Here is a 22362-nt window from a genome sequence, read left to right as displayed (position 1 = left end):
AATGTTATATTTGTGACTCCAATTTGAGATTGAAATTCAGTGATTACAGAAAAGAGAAAGATCAAGGTAAATCTATGTGGTTGTAGATAATTTTTCTCTTATGTTTGCTTTGGGATTTTGTTTGGGTTTAGGTCAGTGCATCGGCAGCTGTTCTTTGATACAAGCCCAGCCTTTTCTTAGATGTGTACTTGATGGATGTGTATCTGAAATGTACAACAAAACACATCCCGAGTAACATATTTCAGAATCACAAAAATGTAGATAGCTCCCTCTAGTGGATTTGTCATCTGAAATGTGGAACGAAATACACCCGGAGAAACACATGTAAGCAAAAATGCAGACTGAGGCACATATAAACATGATTGTCATGATGGCAATACAATAGAATTAAAAAAAAATATATACTTTACTTAAAAACTACAGGGATACAAATTAAATTTGTCATTAAAATGTCATTTAATATTAGCAACACTGTAATACATTTTGTTCAACAGAGTATTCACACTTTTAATGAGAACTTTTAATAACAAATTCAGTTTGTTCCACTGAATTAAAGCATTAGAAAACTAATCATGACACAATTATAATGGCCTCATGGTAATCATGTTTATTATGGCGACGATTTTTATATTAGTGTGCTGCTGATGTATTTTTTGGGCAGAAATAATTATGTTTAGGTTACTCAGTATATTTTCTAAAAGCATTAAAAAACACGTTTCATTAAAGGTCAAGGTTTCATTAAAGTAGAGGCCTCATTCAACATAACTTAAAACACAGGCAAAGAATGAAAAAAGATTATATTATGTACAACTGATGCCAATTTTAACTAATTTACAATTAAATAACTCTTGTGTTTGTGAATGTTTAATGAGTCAGGATTATACGCTGCACAAAATAAATGAGCGTTTTTTACCAATAGAAGGGTTTGAAGAATTTAACACTTTTCTTTATGTGACACTAGTTTCTGTGTAGATCTCGCTGAGCAGCAGGCTGTTGCTGATTATCACATTTGTGTGCTTTGTGTGGATGTGTCAGCTGGCTCTTGCTAGTGCCGTTCCGCAAAGCCTTGTATCTTTTCGGCAGGTCCCGTTATGAGTTTAATCCAAGTGAAACTTAGAAATGAATGGTGTTTTTACATCATTTAGTACATTCATTTCACAGTGCAGTAAAAGAGCAAGTCAATTGTCATGAACAGCATTCGCATATTTAAGCTCATTTGGTTGAAATATTTTCAAGCATCATTAATTAAGCAATGCCAAAATTCTGCATTTAAAACGCTTTTTTATGTGGCCAGAATAATAATGCTTATGATAATAGACCATGAAGAAAATGCAATTATGTAGCATGAAAACCCTCACAGCACAAATAAGGCTAAAGATAAGCAAAACTGTGAGAAGAGAAATTCCCCTGTTGTAAGCAAAAGAAGCTTTGTAAGCTATTATTCTGCAGCTATTAGTGGAGTTGCAGTTTTTGCATGCTCATGGACGTTTCACTCTTGGTTCACAACTCTATTTTGGATACAGTGAATGGTTCTTGCTATGTTTTTGTCCTTTTACTAGACTTAATGTTAAAAAAAGAGGCTCTCCTGTTCAAAAGCTGTGTATTCAGTGGGCTCATGGACATTCTGCCAGGTTCAAGACACCCTAGAGTCCCTAGAGACAGATTTGTCTGTGTTAAGCATCAGTTAAGACAATGCTAGCACTTGTCAGCTTCAATTGTGGGTAAAACTGGATAAATTTGAGCTTTTGTCAGCTTATTTCATATTCCGGGTTTAAAATAATTTTTGGGGCGGGACCAAAATCAGTCATGTAGCGCTAATCTGCTAGTGGAGTGATGACGCATCAGTTTCTCATTATTGTCCATAGCAGAATTTTCTTATCCTAAATGAGAAGACCCTTGCTTCTTAATTATTCATGAGAGCACGTGCTTTCCGAAGGCTAGGCAGACCTTCTAAGCTGTAAGACACAATGACTGGGTGAGATGCCACGGGTCGTGTGTTTGTTTCTATGATCCATGGGGTTTGTTGCACGTTTTCCCTGTGATGCTGTCAGGGCCGACCCAGCAAAGCTGTTGGTTTAGAGCAAGCATTTTTGTTGAGTAAGCTGTTTGAGAATTAAAGAATGGCGAACTTTGTCTTTTATCAGTTGAGTTTGTTACCATTCAGACACATCAACTATATATGTGCTGCTGTGTTCGCCTATGTTTAAAATCCTCCGACAGGGTTAATGGTTGGAATAGACAAGGCAAGAGACCTGCTGCACTGCTATTCACTGTGTCTGCATTCAGACCCGGAGATTGAGAAGAAAGGAAGTCCTCCTCATTTATAGTGTTTATATAAACATGATTATCTTTCTAATGATTTAACAAACTGTGGTTTTGTGTATATGAAATTATGAATAGCAAATGTAACAGGACATTAAATTACTTACTGCTTATTTATTTGCATTACAAACTTTTGATTTGCATTATGTACTTTTTAAACTATAAAATCATGGGTCTCTTCATGGTTTGTGTCTCATTTTGTGACCCAACTAACAACAGCTGTTTGCTCCCCTCTTTTTCTCCTGCTGTCGGTCATGCCCAAAATTTTTTGGTAGACTTGAACCGAAAGAGGGGGGTTTCATGGCCCTTTGAGACAAAGTATGTCATTTTTGTCACTAGAAGGTGTGTATTCATGACAAACAAATGCACATATTGATGATACTGTCAGAAGACCAACAGAAAATTAACAATAAAATTAGAGGCGTCTTCCAGAAAGAGATAATAACAATTTCTTATGCAATACCTTATTAAAACAACAGTGTTGAAAATCTTCCATGGGAGAAAGTATGGACTTTGCCTCACAAGTATCTGATTACTAATAAAGTAAAATAGTTAACATTTAAATTGATTTACAAATGTTACCCTACTAAGGCCTAAGGCCTGTCTTCAAAAATATAATGATATGATATTGGTCTGATATTGATGTGAACTGCTCCTTTTGTCACTCTTCAGAAAAAAAATATGCATTTGTTCTGGCAGTGCTCCTACACAGAGAGATTTTGGTCAGATCTGTTAGTGTTTATTCAATCTAATATTATGAATGACCTTTTCTTTTGTTTTAAAGATATTTTCTTTGGGTTGTTTAATGATTCTAAAGATAACTTGGGAAACGTGTATATAATTAATTTATGTATTAGCCAAGTTTCATATTCATAAACAAAGGTTTAGTGGCTCTGATCCTTTTTTGATCTATTTAAATTTGACCAAACCAATATTTAGAAATTATCCAGCACTCTTTTAATCCATAAGCAATGAAAACTTATCATCATGGTAATATGAAGCACAGTAAGTATGAAAGCTGCCAAAAATGTGTACTGTGGGTGTGACTTTGGGAACAGGGCTGGAAAACACTGCACTAGAAGAATGTTATATTTTGCTTATTTTCTAGTGTTTTTTAGAAATTTTAATTTAAAAGTCTTACATATTATGCATTTCAAGGGGTTTTTAGATGTAATTTTCTCTAGCCATACAATGTTAAGAGTGTTGTATTGGATCTTTCTTAATAAAAAAACTAAAAGTTGTCCAAAAAAATAGAGTTGTCAGTAATTATAGTATAAAGTGGGATTACTGCCTATGGTCTTCAATGGCTGCCTACTGTATGACCAATGTCTGCTTTGACCCTCATTTTAAAATTAAAAACATAAAAATACCTCATGGGTGACACAGTGGCACAGTGGGTAGCGCTGTCGCCTCACAGCAAGAAGGTCACTGGTTTGAGTCTTGGCTGGGTCAGTTGGTATTTCTGTGTGGAGTTTGCATGTTCTCCCTGTGGTTCATTCCACTGTGGCGACCCCAGATTAATAAAGTGACTAAGACGAAAAGAAAATGAATGAATAAATACCTCATTGTTTCTTCATCTATTGACTTCAAAACCTGACTGCAATACAGGCATAGAAAGCCATCTTACCTGATATGAAACGCAACATTCAGGAAGATGGATTTAACATCGGAACCACAGATAATCTTATTATATGTTTTGACTGACAGTCCCTTTAAAACCCCTCTCTAGATTTAAAATCGGCTGGCATGCATCTGTTCACACAGAAATAAGCCCTAATGCTCCTGGATAAAAGTCTAGTCTAATGCTATTATGAATAAGCAGAAGCAAAGCATATCAGGGCCCTGAGGAAGGTTTGAGGCAGCAGGAGGAACTGACCTCAGAGAGAACCAGGCACGTTAATTCCCCTTGCACAATTCAAGCCGACAATCCGCCCCCAAGTGGCCTGACACAGGTCTCCGCATGACAGATGAGAGCTTAAATCATTCATAATTTGCCCTGTGCCAAAAAAAAAAGCGAGCGAGAGTGGGAGACATTTCTGAGGTAAAATAATTAGTACCAGTTGGCTCCTTTGATCTCCCACAAGTGCTTAGTTACCAAATCTACCTGACTCAGAAAAGGTGGAGAACTGACAAAAACACTCTAACAAAAAACAGGCACATGCAAAATTAATGAAGCCTCTCCACGGAGACAAGAAGAAGACTGGCATCATAATAAATTAAAACAAATCTTGTCACAGTTATGAAAAGGTGAGACACTCGTTTCTTTTCTTTTATCAGCCAATTAAAATATAAGCCTCTCGTGTGTCTGCCAGCTAACATTCTGTTGGCCATATCTGGTAGCATAATTCCTCTAGGAGTTAAACACCCACATCTGATCATTGCTTTGCCCTCAGAATCACTGTTCTAGACATATTTTTGTGTATATTTGTGTGTGTGTGTGTGTGTGTGTTCATCTCTAGACTAGGCTGAGTAAGAATCAGCACTGGGTTTATTCCATCCATGAGTGGCCTAAATAACCGACCTCAGGTTATGTGACTGACCATTTACATTATGTTTACATTTATTCATTTAGCAGATGCTATCCAAAGTGACTTACTGTAAAAACGAGGATAAAAGAAAGCACTTCAAGTCACCGGAGAGCAGAAATATACATAGTAGATGCTATGATATGTCTGAGGGTGCTTTCACATTTGGTTCGATTGCATGGCTTGCACTCAGGTTTGAATGACTGATTCCATGGATGTTAAAGGGTCTTCATGGAATCATCAACGCCAATAAAAACCAAACTTTTTAAGACTGCAGAAGCATATGCATGTGTATATTATTCATTGCTAGTGTATTTCCTTGATTTATTAAAACCAAGTAATAACTAGTGAACTTCCTGGCAGCGCATCCCTACTGTTCTCACACATTGTGATTCACATTGTGATGACAAAATGGCCTCGCAGTCAGGGCAGTTGGCCAGTCACGATTCTTGTGTGAAATGTTCATTGAGACAGCATTTGACAAACATGTCAGTTGTCATTTGAATGACAGAGCATTAGAAAAATAAACGAGTGGGTCTCAAGTGCTCAGCCTCAAGTTGATTTGCATGTTGAATTAATAAAGCTTATCAAACAGACAATATTTAACAACCACACAAAAAAACAAGCAGAAGTTACTGTGTGTATAATGTCAATTGCTGAAATTAAAAGCACTATTTTTTTTTAGAAACTAATTAGAATAAAGAAGGCTGTTAGCGTGTTGCGAAGCTAATGGTGAATTACTTTGATGATCGTTTAAGAACACAAGCTTGATAAAATATCATAGAATAAGAAAGTCACTTTTCCCAGTGTTGGGTTGCTTTTATACTTATGTGTGCTGTTTGTGTTGCTCTGCAATAACACTTTAGAAACACTAGCTAGCAGTACGTGTTTATGTTCCTCTGTGTCGAGTTTCTTCGCTGGTGTTTTGTTTTTCTGAACATTTTCCTAATGTACAAGTGGCTCAAACTTGCTCATTTTGAGCCAGGAATCGGTGGACATGCAACAACTTCAACCATAAGGCAAACACAAAACAACAGCTTCCATCTAGAGCTCCTTCATGGGACTCAACACTCGTTTAATCGAGTTCCTTAAGTGGCTCATCAGCGCTACCAAGCCAACCAATCACAGAGCTTGAGCTACGCATGGTTGCAACATGTAATTACATTTTTGAGAGGTGCGCGACAGCGTTGCTGATGGCCCCGCGAGGGCTATGTGAGCATGCGTAGGCTGCTCCAGAGCATACACGTGCGCTTGATGCAGAAGTATAAATCAGATTTAAGTTGGCAGTTCATTCCGCTGTGGTGACCCCAGATTAATAAAGGGACTAAGCCAAAATGAAAATGAATGAATGAAGAAAGAAAGTCACTGGAGGGGCTGCACGGTGGTTCAGTGGTTAGCACTGTTGCCTCACAGCAAGAAGGAAGCTGGTTCTAGTCCTGGCTGGCTTAGTTGACATTTCTGTGTGGAGTTTGCATGTTCTCCCCCATGTTCTCGTGCGTTTCCTCTGGGTTCTCTGGTTTCCCCCACAGTCCAAAGACATGCACTACAGGTGAATTGAATAAAACAGATTGGCCGTAGTGTATGAGCAGGGCTATAGCAAACCCAAGGGCCCCATTTATTTTATCACCTCTAAAAAGTAGCTTTTTGTTTCGTTGTTATCATTATTATTGTTGTTCATTTGGTAACTTATATTATTATATAATCTAATTTGCAGTTTTTTATTATTTATTTTTATAATAAATTATAATTTGCAGTTTTTTATTATTTTATTATTTTTGCATTAGATTTAAACCATGTATTTTCTTGAGGTAGATACTCTGAGGCAATGGACATTTTTATAACTGTTGTGTAGGCTATTTGTTTTGGTGGCAAACTCTCTCAGTTATGAGAGGTTAGGATTGCGCAGGTGTGTGGTGGCGGACGAGACAGCGCTTCAGTTGTGAGTCCATTGTGCATGATTCTGCCTTTCCTGAGCTCTCTTACTACACATAATAATGGATACCGTTTTCAACTTTATTATTAGTTCTATGATACGCTTTAGCCCACATTTGACTTGACCGTTCTTGTTGTAGAGCTCAAATAAGGACCTGCCCTGGAAAATAAGAGAATTTCCTGTGGAAAAACAGGACATCTATTTACCCTTACTGGGGACTAAATAGGCCTATTCAAAACTCTGATCGAGCTACAGCCACTCCGAGCCATAGTCTAGTGGCTTCACTGTTTTTAAACAGCCTGCCAAAGTATAACGCAAAGAGGAATTTCCTGCGTGACGCAAACTAATTAATCAGTCATTCAAGGGCCCTCTGCTTTTATGGGCCCTGGGGATTCATCCCTGCCTAGCCCTAATGTTAATACAGTCCTGTGTATGAGTGCAAGAGTGTATGGGTGTTTCCCAGTATTGGGCTGTGACTAAAAGGACATCTTCTGCATAAAACATATGCTAAAGCAGTTGATAGTTCATTCCACTGTGGCGACCCCTGATGATTAATGCACTAAGCCAAAGGAAAATGAATGAATGAAGAAAGTCACTGCTTTAGTTAGCATCCATAAGAATGTGGTTCCTTTGAAAAAAAATGCTGTAGTGTACTTGCACCATCTTAGTTATGCTGAAATTAGAATCACTGCATTTGTACCATGTTGAAAGACCAGTCTCAAGAATATTTCTGAAGACACATGTCATACAAATTGACTAAGACTTTGCTGTAAAATCAAGCAAGCCAGACAATGTAGGTACAATTACACTAGAAAGACAGAGCACAAAGAGAAAGATAGATTAATAAGCATTATGTAATCAGATCCGTCTTCAGCGTATAATTTACAGTGTACTAATTACAGCATTGTGCAGTTATTGGGGTCAGTGAAAGAGGCCTCTACCAATCTATTAACGCTCTTCATATTGATTAAGAGCCCATTTTTCCATTCACACTCACACAGAAATCTCAAAACCATACAGAGGAAAACATGCATCTTTCATAATTGTAGTTGGTCTTTGTTGTTCATTCATCACTACACAATAATCAAAATAAATGTTCACAGTATATGTAAAAATAGCATGTTAGCACAAAAAGATCACCATTTCTTTGTTAGACCCCTCTTCTCTTTGTATTGTAGAGCAGAGAACACTTCAAAAAACACATGACCAAATTTAATATTAAGGGTCAGTAGGTGTCTGAGAAAAAAAAGCAGACTTTGCTGTTTTAATAATTGAGTGAGCTTTTAATTATTCATCTGAATATGATTTGATTATTTATAGTGTAAAATATGCAGAATATGCTGGATCGGGGGTGAAAGTAAAGACGGAGGCAAGATGTGCAGACCCAATGAGATGTGTAATGTGGATATATAAGTTATGTGTATAGTGTATTTACAGTATGATCAGTTTGGTAGATATAGTATGTGAGATGATGTGGCATTCTACATTATATGAAGAAATATACTCTATAGATCAGAGATGCTGATGCACTTACATGTAATTTGTCCACGTGTGTGTAAACGTAAAATTCTGTAGTGCATTTAGTTATTGCCCAGCAGGCACACTATGCCCTAAGATGTTAATATTACGTTAGATTTAGGTTATGATGTCTGGTGACCAAAATTTAACGTCTAGCCAGCTTTATGCCAAATAATGCATAAATGGGGGTGGCACAGTGGCTCAGTGGTTGTCACCTCACTACAAGAAGGTCGCTGATTCAAGTCCCGGCTGGGCCAGTTGGCATTTCTGTGTGGAGTTTGCATGTGTTCACGTTTCTCCCACAGTCCAAAGACAAAAATTGGGCACAGTGTATAATTGTGTGTCTGAATGGGAGAGTGTAAGGTATGCTGCATCAAACATATGCTGGAATAGTTGGCGGTTTATTCCGCTTTGGCGACCACTGATAAATAAGGGACTAAGCCGAAGTAAAATGAATGAATAATGTGTATATGGGTATTGGAGGCAGTAAAATGCTTTGTTTTGTATATATATATATATATATATATATATATATATATATATATATATATATATATATATATATATATATATATATATATATATATATATATATATATATATATATATATATATATATATATATATATACCTTAAACTTGCCTATAGCACTTATTCATTGTTGCTCTGATAGTTGTGTACATTGCTTCCTTGTCCTCATTTGTAAGTCGCTTTGGATAAAAGCGTCTGCTAAATGACTAAATGTAAATGTAAATATATATATATATATATATATATATATATATATATATATATATATATATATATATATATATATATATATATATATATATATATATATATATATATATATATATATATATATAGTTTTTTAATGTAGTTTGCAGATGTTTGAGAAAATATAAAGGGTCTCAAACTTAATGAGTTTTGATGGTTATAAGTTAATAAGAATAATATATATATATATATTTTTATATATATATATATATATATATATATATATATATATATATATTTTTTTTTTTTTTTTTTTTTGAGCATTATTTTACTTTATTTGATTTTATTTATTTATTTTTTGAACAGAAATATCATACATAAAACTTCTTTACCAAAAATACATTTCAACATGGTCGAAAATGGAGCGGGATGAAGCGCAATCCTATTATTTTCCCACCTCATTACCACACGCATCATTCGTCTATTATTTAAACTTATTTGTTCTTTTACTTATCTCTTCTTTTTAGATGAGACATAAGAGTTTTACCTGAGCCATATTTTATCCTTTTGACATCTTTGACATTATTATATGTTTGATTCCATTTGTACATTTATATTTTATAACACAGACCTAAACAATACATAGAACTGCAAACACCCATTAATTGAAATTTCATCATACCTTTCTTATTTGATCCTTTTTCAATCACATCTATTCATCATTATATTACTTTAATAATATATATATATATATATATATATATATATATATATATATATATATATATATATATATATATATATATATATATATATATATATATATTTATTTATACAACTTTTAAAAATTGATTAATATGCTGACAAACTTTTGCCTATTTTTTAAATAACTGCTTATCCAATCCAAGGCTACTCCTCTAAAATCATACCTTTCTAATTTATTTACCAATGTATTATGATTTATTGTAGTCTTTAAATCTTTTTTGAAGCTATAAAAATTCCAACTACCTTATCTTATTAGTAGTTTCCTTAATAATTTATGTTAATGCCATCTATTTTGATCTATTTTTCCTGTGATTGTGATTATGATTAAATGAACAGGGTTCATATAGCAATAAACATCCGTAGGTATGATGTAGTGTATTTACATAAAAAGATGCTTTGAATTTGGATTTATATAAAAGATGCTTTGAATGGTAAACATGAAGACATGAAGTGATCCTGACGAGTCGAAGCATTATGAGCAGACGCAGGGGAAGCAAATATCATTGATCGTTGACTAACAAGGCCAGATTTAAGGTCTGGTCAGATTAGACGGTGAGCAAATAATCAATGTCATAATCACTGTGTTGGATGCAGCAAAACTAGGTAGGCAACAGGCATAAAGACCAAATTCTTATGCCAAGGCAACTGGGTATGAAATGATGTGAATATATTCAGTTAAATAGACCTATTCATTTAATTGTTCAACCATAAAACTAGATTAAAAGAGATCTAAATGTACTGTAAGGCCATGAGGGGCTGCAGCTGAGCACATGTACAGACATTTAAAATACTGTTTTAAAATAAATGTTCATATTTTAAAGACGTGTTAAAGCACAATGTGATTTGATGAAGTGCATCTTGTCCTGTGTGTGACCCACTTTAAATTGTGTCTCAATCAGGCAGTGAAGTTTATTCATTTTTAATTAAGTGTTTTGATCCATTGCTGAGTCTATTTATTTATTTATTTATTTATTTATTTAAATCACATTTATTTTTTGTAAATGCACAGGCCACAACTGAAAACAAAAATAACTTCCATTAGACAGGCAAAAACATATGGTTAACAAACAAGGCAAGGTCAAGTCGGACTACACTGTTAACAATTTTCTGTAGAATCTACAGTAACTTGCTGGCAGCAGTTCACCAGTAACTTACTGTAAATCAGGTACAGAAAATAACACTACTTACTTTTACAGCATAATTTATCTTGCTGCCTATGTATTTATAGAATTGCATGTATGTCCTTATTGTAAAATACAGTAATGTTTATAATGCAACTTGAAAATACAGTAACATACCGCATAACTATCCTAGAGTAAAATACAGTTCATATTACAGTTAAAATCATACTCAAGTAAAAAGTACCATTACTTGCCAAAATATTTAGTGAGAGTAAAAGTATCTGTTCTAAATACTACGCAAAGTATAAGTAAAAAGCAACCCATCTAAAAGTAATGTCCTACACAGTGAAAAGGATTCCACCTTACACCCTGCCAATTAAAAATGTTGCTTACAAAAAAGTGACATTTTCTTTTAAGGGTGTTTCCAAGAGTAAGTAAAATTATTTGCCTTTCATGGACTATAAATTTACAATGTGGGATTAATTTAAAATGAGAACCCATTAAATACATATATGCACCCAACAGAAAGCAAGCTGATGCCTTAAAGGGTCACGAAACACCAAAACACATTTTTTGAGCTGTTGACAGTCGTATATGTTTCCCACACTGCTATAAACACTATTAGGACACCTATATTTCCCTAAAAAGTGTAAATTGGTTGTTTTTGCGTTATTTCAAGCAAATTCGTACTTCCTGTTTGAAACAAATTTTTGAAGCTGCCTCACGGTCATGACATAATAGCGTGTATTCCAGCGTGCAGACTGGGCAGTGTGTTGCATTAATGCATGAGTAAGGCTTGGTTCAAACCAATCAGCGCGCTCTATTGTGCAACTTCATTAATATTCATTAGTGTCACCGTGTTTACGCCACAGAGACGCCACGTTGTGTTGACAAAACAAGCGTGAAGTGTTGCTTTTATAGTTTGCTGCCATTAAGTTTCGTTTTCATTTTCTCTCTGTGAGAGCTCAGCTGGTTCACGTGTGGATTAACAGTGTACGCGACGCTCGACAACAATAACTTACGTGTCTAAGGAGAAACATTGTTTACCTGAGAGCTGTTCTCATCTGCAAACGCTGAAATCCGGATTCGCTTGTAACGTTAGTCTTCTCTTCATAAAGACGCGGCTCTAGTTGCTGGTGATTGTCCTGTCTCTACAGATTTGGTAAGTGAGCGACCAGTGCTCTTTGTTTATTCAGTTTGTTCGTATCGAATTAAGTTAACTATTGCACTGAGTGCAAACATAGCACCTTGTGACCGGAATAACACACGTGGCTTTCTGACACTACCTGCCGTGTGCATCTAAGTTTCCAGGAAATGCAGAGTTTTTTTTTTCTCTCATTCGCCATGCAGTATCAAACATTGCATGAAAAATACACGCTTAGAGCAGATCCTCGAATCAAATATCACGTTTGTCGCGAGGGGCATGAATGAATTCCCTGAATTAAGATGCCAAACTGCTGTTAAAGTCCAACATTTAATAATTTGGCAAATAATTTGACTACAGATGTCCATGTAGGTTAAACACCATCATTTTCTCATGTGTGTGTATTTTGACGGAAACTCGCGCATGCCCAAATAGACACTCCCGCACCATCCCAATTTAGTTCCTCCGACACTCCCCCTAAACAGAGCTGGACACGCCCACTTTTCTGACTTTTTCCAAAGTAGAGGTGTGAAAACACCCTGCTGAAACGAGGGGGTTTCATGGCCCTTTAACATGATGAGCAAAATCTAACTAAGGGGCAAAAACCTAGTTGTGATAATATGCTAACACTTGCTAACAATCTGTGCCTTTTTTTGAAAACGTAACATTCTGTAGTGGATTTAGTGATTGTTTAAGATGATTTCAGTCACTATTCAGTAGGTATCCTTCATGTTCTCATCAGTAGTATGTGGTCTAAACAGTCCCTTGGACGTTGTGTGTAATGATTTTGTCTTTTGTGACACTTTTAATGCTTCCACATGTACATTTATAAAGTGTCCGTATCTTGAGGTCGGTCTGACTAATGATATTTTTTAGTACTCTTTCCACAACTGATGGTCCTTTAAGCAGCACGATGAGAAGTCTATTGTAGATGTGACAAGATATATAAGGTAGATATGTTGAGATGCACAATGTGTATGTGATAAAATAAATAAAATTTTATGATGAGAAGTGTAAGGTAGATTTGATGAGATGTATGTGTAAATATGATGAGATTTAAATGGGTAGACATGTTGATATGTATAGTGTATATGACAAAGGGAGTAGAATATATATTAAATATGGTAGAATTAATACTGTAAGATGAGATGTATTGCTTAGGTATAATAAGATGTATAGAGTATAAATGATTAAGCAAATTAAAACTGAACCAAGGAAAAGTAAATTTTTCAAAGACTTGAATATCTATTAGCCATTCTATGATCACCTAATTATGAAACTATAATTAGTTTTAATAAAGGACTCCCCGTGGTTAATTCTGTGAAGCCAGTGAGAGTACTGTAGGTTGCAAACATACTTGTACTTCTCACTATTTCCACCTCTAAAAAAAAGTATAAATTCTTACTGTGCTACTGAATAATATATTCTGTGCAGCTTTTATGAATCTTTCATAGGCACACTGCCATAAAATCAAAGATGTATAAGACATAGTATATCTTCGTTGGAACTGCAAACAAATACATACATCTACAGTGAGCTTATACATACATTTAAAGAGAGAGAGAGAGAGAGAGAGAGAGAGAGAGAGAGACTGGAATGAGTGTGTGAAAGCAAGCAATAGATCAATTACACAGTTGATAAATTCTGCTCCATGTGATTTCCCCCCTGAGTCAGTCAAAGAAACACTTATCTCTGTCTCTATTATGGCCAGAGTTTCTACGTGCGTGTGTGTGTGTTGCATTTCATCATGTGCCTATGTCTGTCATAATGATGTGTGTGTTGATGTTATGTTGTGGTATGGCTGTGAGAAGCACTAAAACAATATGAACTCCCACATCTGTCAGTCCCAGCAAAACTTTGACGAGCCTGTCTTTTCATACCCTCAGCATTTCTCCATGAGAATTTTTCAGGTGAAATTAAATTGCATGCAGTGCATCTATCATTAAGTACTGCTGAGGGGAAGCCATGCAAGAACCCACGCAGAGAGAATCACTTTAATACCAGCATATGCTGCCATCAATATGTAAGATGCAAATGCAGACACGATCCTATTACATTGCAGCATAAACTGCAACACAATTAGGCTTCCTTCCATGAGAAGCTGTATAGCTGCATAGCCACCATCCATATAATAGCATAATATTTTTCACACTGCACTAAGCCTGGGTTATCATCTTTCTAAACACCACTTTAAATGTTGTTAAAAGAAATGTTTTAGCTTTGTTAATGAAAAGCAGAGTTTAAGTTGCTTTGATGAAACTCTGGGTAAGTAATAGATTTGGTAACAAAATGCAATTTAATTGCAGAATATAAACATGCAGTTTACACACCTGTCAACAATGGGTTGTGAAAATAGGGGATATCTCCATAACAACATGCTAATCCATACTAAAATCAGACTAACAACATGCAAATCCATACTAAAATCAGACTAACAACATGCTCATCCATAGAATCATGCTAACAACATACAAGAATCAGACACACAACATGCCAATCCACACTAGAAACATGCTAACAACATGCTAAACCATACTAGAATCATGCTAACAACATACTAGAAACATGCTAATTCATGCTAGCATCAAATTAAAACTATTTCAAAATAAAAGCTAATTCACACTAAGTTAGCTTGATCTACAGTATCTATCTATCTATCTATCTATCTATCTATCTATCTATCTATCTATCTATCTATCTATCTATCTATCTATCTATCTATCTATCTATCTATCTATCTATCTATCTATCTATCTATCTATCTATCTATCTATCTGTCTGTCTGTCTGTCAAAAATTGTCTCGACGAACTTTACTGTCTAGTTATAATAATAATAATAATAATAATAATAATAATAATAATAATAATAATTATCATTATCATTATTATTATTATTATTATTTACAAAGGATACATTAGAAAAAGCTACAAATAAATTAGCAAAACAGTTTAGCCTATTAGAATTAACAGCTATTATAAAGAAATTGAATCAAATCTCATTAGCCCTTTCTTCACTGTTTCTTCACTTCATTGTTTCTAACCTGTTTCAATTTAAACATTCAGATTAAAGAGCAAACAATAAATCTCTCATTTTGATTTTTCATTTGATTACGTTAAATAACAAAGGTGGAACACGGATCAACGACGTCGTAATTCAACGTGCTGAACACTGGACCACATTAAGGCTGTTACGCTTGTGTGGCCGGAATGATTGTTACATAATCAATACCCTGAAATCTGCATTTTGCTCATGGGGCTGCGAGACAGTAAATAAGAAGAGCGGAGCTGCGGTAAAATAATAAATAAAAAGAGTGAGGCTATGGTCAAATAAATAAATAAATGAAAAAAAAAGTGCGACTGCTGAGAGTGCAAGCAGCAAGAAATACCGGCCCTCGTGGCCAAAAAATGAACCGGCCCACCGGTAACTCTCTCGGTCCTCCCGATTGGCCAATCCGGACCTCGCCTTGTTAGCCGTTTGTCCTGTCTGCCACCTGCCTTACGACCTCTCGGCTGTTATTTTGCTTACATTTCTGGATTGCCTTTATACACGTTTGCACCCATATTGACCAATGCTTGCCTGACTATTCGAATAAACCTGCAAGTGGATCCAAACTCCGTTGTCTGTGTCACTCCCAGTGTTACACCACCAAGATCAACATGTTTAGATGTTATTTTTATTATTATTACTACGTGTATATGTCTGTTCAAACACGCACCCAAAAGCCCGAGTGCCCACTTTCACTCCACTTCAAATCAGGGGTATAGTCTTCATATGAGGATCGGCCCTTAGATGTTTATTGCCACCCTTCATAGAAAGATTGAAAATATGGAAGAGATATGGGAAATTAACTTTATGGGCTGATAACAAAATAGAATTGTAAAATACGTGAAAATCCCGAGAAAAATAGGAGGGTTGACAGGTAAGGCAGTTTAAAACAATGCTTGTTAAAGGGGACCTAATACGCTCCTTTTTACAAGGTGTAAAATAATTTTATGATTTCCCTAGAGTGTGTATGTGAAGTTTCAGCTCAAAAAAACAAAACAAAACAAACAGATAATGTTTATTATTTGTCCCTTTAGGCTTTTTTGCTAATTGTGCCATTTTGGTGACTGTCGCTTTAAATTAAAATAAGATTTTTGTCAAAAGAGGGCGGAGCTACAAGTGCCTATGTGTAAGCATAGTGGCAGGTTTAAAAACAAGACTAACATCCTATGCTAATTGAAAGAGAGATTATCATTAATAGAATGCCAATCAAAGTGTTTTGCAGGTTGTTTTAAGTGTGATTAAAAAAATAATAATAATAAATTATTTTTACCATTAGAAGCTGGTTATCTGCTTGTTAAGTCATGACGTATCGGTGACGTAAATGGAATACTGTTTCCAGGTCCAAGCAGCTACCCATCTGAATTGAGAAAATATTTGTTTATGACCCCTTTTTAGTCGTATCACACATTAAATTAGATTTTATGTATGATGACAGTGTACACATCATTCTCTGGGCTTGCTGCATGACAAATACCAAAATTTTAAGAATTTATAAAAAATGTATCACTTTTTGGCAATCAGATATTAGACATGGAAATACATATATTGCGATTGTAATTTGTATCACATTGCTTTGTAAAGTTTGTTATTACTAGTTGTTGTGTCTCCCCACACAGTTTGACATAGCACTTGGACCTGGAAGCCGTTTCTCAACTGTGTTTAAACCCTTTATAAAAGTGATTTATTGCATAATAGGTCCTCTTTAAAGTAATACATCTAGATGTGTGATGCAGGTCAGCTATACTGAGTGCTACAGCACACGGATAAACCTCATTACCTTGATCGAAAGAACTGCTCTAGTGACAGATGTTAGAGGTTGTGGTCTTTACCTCATTGTTAAAGCACCAACATTCCATGCTGGTATTGTCAATTCATGCCACCCTCATGGTACGTGGGTAGGTATTCAACTGGAAAGGTTATAGTGGTGCCGTGACCCGGATGGCAGTGAGGTTCAGCAGTGAGAGTGTAACAAAGGTCAGTGCTGTGCAGGTTAAACCTCACTCCACTGATCTCAAGAGGTGCTCTGGTGATAGACGCTTGAGGCTGTGGGATTTGGCCTCCTCATTAGAGCACCAGCCTCCCATGCCGGAATCACCAATTCGAGCCCTGCTAACTGCCAATTGCGAGCCTCATGTACAAATGCTTTGGACAGTCACAGAAACACAGCATGTTGTATATAAGCATGTCAGTGCTTGCAGGGGGAATGTCAAATAAGGAACAAAAATAAATCAACTGGCATTTCATTTTTACATTTTTACTACAAAAAAGCTGTTCGGGTAAGAGAAAAAGTCAGCAATGAGGATGTGTATTGTAAAAAACAAAAATTGTGGCTTTAACTAATTATTATTTAGTAACTAATTAACACACATATTTTTTATTGTTTCTCTCACTAAAAAATGAAGGAATGGGTTTTACTCAGAATTGAAATGCGCCCTATTAAAAACAACAATAACTCTGGAATCTGAAGAAAAAGGCCCAGGATATAATTTAGCCTCCTTCACACATACAGACCTTTCCAGAATTACTGGCAATTTTCTGAAACGGGACTGTGTGTGAACAGACCTTTTTTAAAAATACCGGTAAATTCCTTCCGGCAATTTTCCTCAAAGAGAAGTTGTAACATTACCGGTAATTTGCATGAATGCTGCTCTGTGAGAATGCAGAAGGAAAATTTCCTGAAAGAGTGCATTCACGTTTAGAACAAGCTGACGGGAGAGGTCTACTCCAGCCAGTAAGAACATTCAGACACACTCCCATCCACACTGTTTATGAAAATAAAAGCCTTTAAATATTTTTCCAGACATATTTTGCTGCTGTATGATAGTCAGAGAATGTTTCTGTTTCTTCTTAATGCCAACTGTGTAAAAAATTATTGATAAAATGCTTATGATAAACTGCTGTTTGTTTACCTTCAAGCTCTGCTTCAGTTGCTTGACGCGTGTGCAGGTGAAGTGAAGGAGTGCTCCAGTGATTGCCTGCACACGCATATAATATCTCGACATGCAAAAGTGTTTCTCCATATGTTTTCATCAAAGTTCTTTACAATACTGATCCATCCACAGAATTTGTAATGTAGCAAACATTTAGCTGCGGTTCACGCTACTGCCTTTGGATGTCTCTGGGACAAAGCAGCAGCATGAATGCTAAAGCTTTACATAAAAGTAAAACCATCAGCAAAAGCCTGACCCCTTCTATGTTTACAAATACAAGTGCAGCCTTAGACAGTAGAGGTCATTTCTGGTTAAGGATGTCAGAATTTATCTGTATTTTGGAATGGATGTGTGAATAGTCTTTTCTGGAAACATTCCAGAACGTCCTTGCCTGTGTGAACAGCGCTGTTTTCAATTCACTGTTAATGTCATTCTGGAAAATTTCTGGATATTTACCCATATCTCTGAAAACTTTCCTTCCTGTCAGGTATTGATAAATACTCAGGTGTGACTGGTAACAAGGTTTTGTTCAAAATTTTTGATAAGTTATGATTAAATCCCAACAGATGAGCAAATCTTTAAGTCACTGCTTAACTTTGACAAAATAACCATTCATTGCTTTCATAATCTATTTAAAGAGAAGGACGAAATGTCTCGGGGTCAAGTTTGTATCCAGACTGGCCCGTAGTGAAAAGCTCTTAAGTTCAACAATATGTATAATTTGAATTTCCATATACGCTTAGATTTATCTTTAAGTAATGGACGTTGTGCATTTACTCCTGAATAGGCTTTTATTGTTTAATTCTGTAATTGGCTTTCCTCTGGAAAATAAATGTTAACCTTTTTGATTAATTCTGGAGTCATCCGAATTCATTGTATCCTGTAGATTAAGTGGAGTCTGCGCTACTATTATGTTGTGAAAAGATTTTATTGCTTTTAAGGCACATGATAGAATAGAATTCTTTACATACTTAGATTGTTCTTTTTTATTTGACCCCAAATGTATTTTAAAATCACCCTATACATTTAACATTCTTCCAAGAGTATTTTTATCTTTTTAATTTTAATATTTTATCTTTTTAATTTGTTTTTTTATAGTTATGTTTTGCTTCCAACCTTTTATTAAGTGGCATTTTACTAACTACTTCCTACTGACTAACTAGGCTAACTAAATAATTGAATACATAGATCAATAAAAGGCTGCTAGGAAATAAGCTGCAGCTCGATATAGCTCTATAAACAGAAAGAATGATTTGACTGGTGGTACAGTGCTCAGCATATATGCATATACACCCCCCACAAATTTCTCATTTAAATTAATATTTTCTATGGGACACTTTACATTATTATATTTGTGCATATTCATTAGTTTAGTCAGTGTTGAAACCAAATCTGGAGCTAATCTAGCAAAATAAATTACAATTATGGTTCAAAAATTAGCAGCCCAAATGTGTATGTTGGTGAAAAATATTAAATATAATTTCAATAAAATATAAAAAATAGCAAAAATCAAGAGAAACAAAAAACATATAAAATTTTGTAGAATTTTCTTTTTTGCAATATTTGAATTTATGTGTAATATGTTTCCATTTCTAAAGATATTCTGTGACCAAAATATTATTTTAATAAATATATCTGTTTAATAAATCTGTTTTGGTCAAATGAATCAAAATATATTACCCATATTCACTGAGAAATGGATAAAAATATTAATTTTTAAAATGGGGTGTGCTCATTTACAATTAGACAATTAGCTGCAGCAGAACAGTGCTAATTTATAGAAAAGCTATAGTAATTATTTTGACAGAATCCAATAAAAACAATTAACAAAAATGCATGGCTGCATTATTACTGCATTAAAGTTATTATTAGCAATGCGTTTTTACCTCAGCAATGGATCAGCCTTTATTATTTTTCCCCTCTTATTTCTCTTTCTTTCACAGGTTTTTTTATCATAGAACAACCTTTCTCTATAACTTAAGCAACGACTGTAGGTTTTGGTTTTGTGCATCTAAAGAGCCCCTATTTTGGGGTTTTAAGAATGACCTTCCATGTAGTGCGTAACACAGCTGTTACTGTGAATTGAAATATCCAGCTAAGGCTTAAATCTGAAAGTGCACAGTGTTTAAAACTATTGATTCATTTATAAAAGAGTCGACTAGTACTTCAAATGAATCTTCTTGATGATGAGTCTTTAACCGTTTCGGTTTGACGTTGATACAAAACTTAAGCCCCGCCCAGTTGTTGTGCTCGTAAACCCGGGAAAATTTAAACCAGCCCCGCCCACTAACACAGTAGCAAGGAAAAAGGGGCTAGACACACTGTAGCAGACGCCAGTTGAATCAAGTCATGCTGTGCTCAGCTGGATATTATTGAAAGTGTGAGGGAGAGTTAGTGTTATTTTCTCTACCCAAAGATGAAACTGTAAAGTTGAGGTTTATTTTTGCAAAAATACCTCAGCATTATAGCCCTGCCTTGTGCTGTTCTAGTGCTTCTGGAATGTACACGCATACAACAGAGTTGAAATTGCGAGAGTTTTCCGGGATAAATAACAAAATGGGTGGGTGGCTGGAGATGGATCTGAAAAACGGGAGACTACCAGGAAAAACAGGAGTGTTGGCAGGTGTGCTCACACATGCACTATGCACTCTGACTATCTCAATATTGTTAATAAAGCATGCTGGGCTCGCGCTGAAAACTCTCGACCAATTGCAACAGGCTGTCATCGGTCCAATTAGCGCAGATTATCTTCAAGTTAAGGAGGGGTTTGGGAACAAATGAATCGCTGACTTTGCATGCATATCAGCCTGTTGTTGGAGACCCTTAAAACCAAATTATGACCATTTTTAATCTATAATAGTTGCTCTTTAACTCATGGTTAATTTATATTTATTTATTAAGATTGAAAGTTTCCAATAACATAAGTAATTTACTGGTTGCTCATTTGATGTTAAAATAATTTAATCGTTAACACTTTACAATTAGATTCTATAGTTAATGTTATTTAATGCCATTACTAACACCAACAAAAATAAACAACACATTTATTACAGTTTTTGTTCACATTAGTAAATGAAATAATGTTGTTAATTATTAGTTTATGTTAACTCACGGTGCATTAACTAACATTAACATGCATGAATTTGAAAGTTAATAATGGGTCAGTAAATTTTAAACTATAATTAATAAATGCTGAACAAGTATTGTTTTTAATTAGTTCATGTTAGTAAATATATTAACTAGTGAAACCTTATGGCCCATATCAAAAAATGTTCATACAGTAGAAAGGTTAGTAATGAACATTTTCACACAAGTATTTATGTGTAAAGCATCTGTTTTGTGTTTGTAAAGCATCTGTTTCTCATATGATATGTGAACGACCTGTACAGCTTTGCTATAAACATTTTCCCGAGCGAGAATGATGTTGACTGAAACTTTGTCGTACACGATGCCCACCAAAAGGACACCATTGGTAACCTTTTAACAGTGGAAGCAAAAGCCTGATAAAGGTGACCCATGCCAACTCGTACCGTACTGTACCACTCAGTGGAAATGGACCATTACTGTAAAGTGTGACCATTTAATTAAAAACAAACCGCTTTTCTTATGCCACCAATATGACTTTCTACTCAGATTATTGTAACCCAATTGCTTAATAAAATATAATTTTTAAAGAGGTTTATTATTATTATTTTAAACAAAAAGGGCTTTAAATCTCTCTTTTCCACATAAAGGACATGCTCTTTTCTTTTCACAGAATCATATCACTCCATCATCACTGTCATCTCTTCAACAAAGTGAATGAGGGAAAAATTAAAGCCCATTAAATCAGCAGGAGATGGAGAAAAGTGCCATCTTCGCCATTACTGTCAGAAACAGAAAAATGTCCCTTTGCGTCAGTCCTTCTCTGTTCTTTTATTCTCTTTCGCCTACAATGTATCTGACTACATTCTGCTTTGTATCAAACATAATTAAGCATAATTAACTGCTCGTTTTTTTTCCCTGATAGCCACATGGTAAAAAGCTATAATTGACTTCTTATTTTAACTTTACTGTTCACTCTCAAAACTAAGGAGGGAGGAAGGAAGTGGGAGAGGAAACAATATCAATTGTTTTAAAAGAAGAAAGGTGGAATTTAGGGGACAAAGAATGATGCAGAAACGAGGATAATGTAGGAGGAAAATAAGTGGAGGTGGAAAAAAAATAAATCGAAAGATGAATATCTGTGAATATTACAATATGCATGAATTTTACTTAAGGACAGAAAGCATAAGAGAGAAATGGAGAGAAAGAGAAACATGCTATTTAACTTATTGAGTTATCAGGGTTTGCAGATTGCTT

General features: G+C 35.1%; 1 protein-coding gene across 15 annotated transcripts in view; it reads right to left on the bottom strand.

The window, feature by feature from the left end:
• The window catches only part of LOC147837446 (uncharacterized), a 287795-nt gene that overhangs the window by 36414 nt on the left and 229019 nt on the right, over positions 1–22362 (bottom strand). For 5 of the 15 annotated variants that reach the window (XR_015476785.1, XR_015476782.1, XR_015476792.1 and 2 more), the window contains one exon: positions 3693–3851. The exons of the other annotated variants lie outside the window; for them this stretch is intronic. Coding sequence is in view for 1 of the 5 variants with exons in the window: in XM_087237469.1 (XP_087093595.1) it covers positions 3840–3851 (12 nt within the window). In the remaining 4 variants the exon portion in view is untranslated. Of the gene's footprint in view, positions 1–3692; positions 3852–22362 lie in introns of those variants that run through there. 15 annotated transcript variants of the gene reach the window in all.

This window comes from Danio rerio, chromosome 1 (genome assembly GCF_052040795.2).
Source record: "Danio rerio strain M-AB ecotype USA chromosome 1, GRCz13ab, whole genome shotgun sequence".
NCBI lineage: Eukaryota > Metazoa > Chordata > Actinopteri > Cypriniformes > Danionidae > Danio > Danio rerio.
The sequence above is the reverse complement of the archived record's forward strand: the minus strand, read 5'-3'. Positions and strand labels throughout refer to the sequence as shown.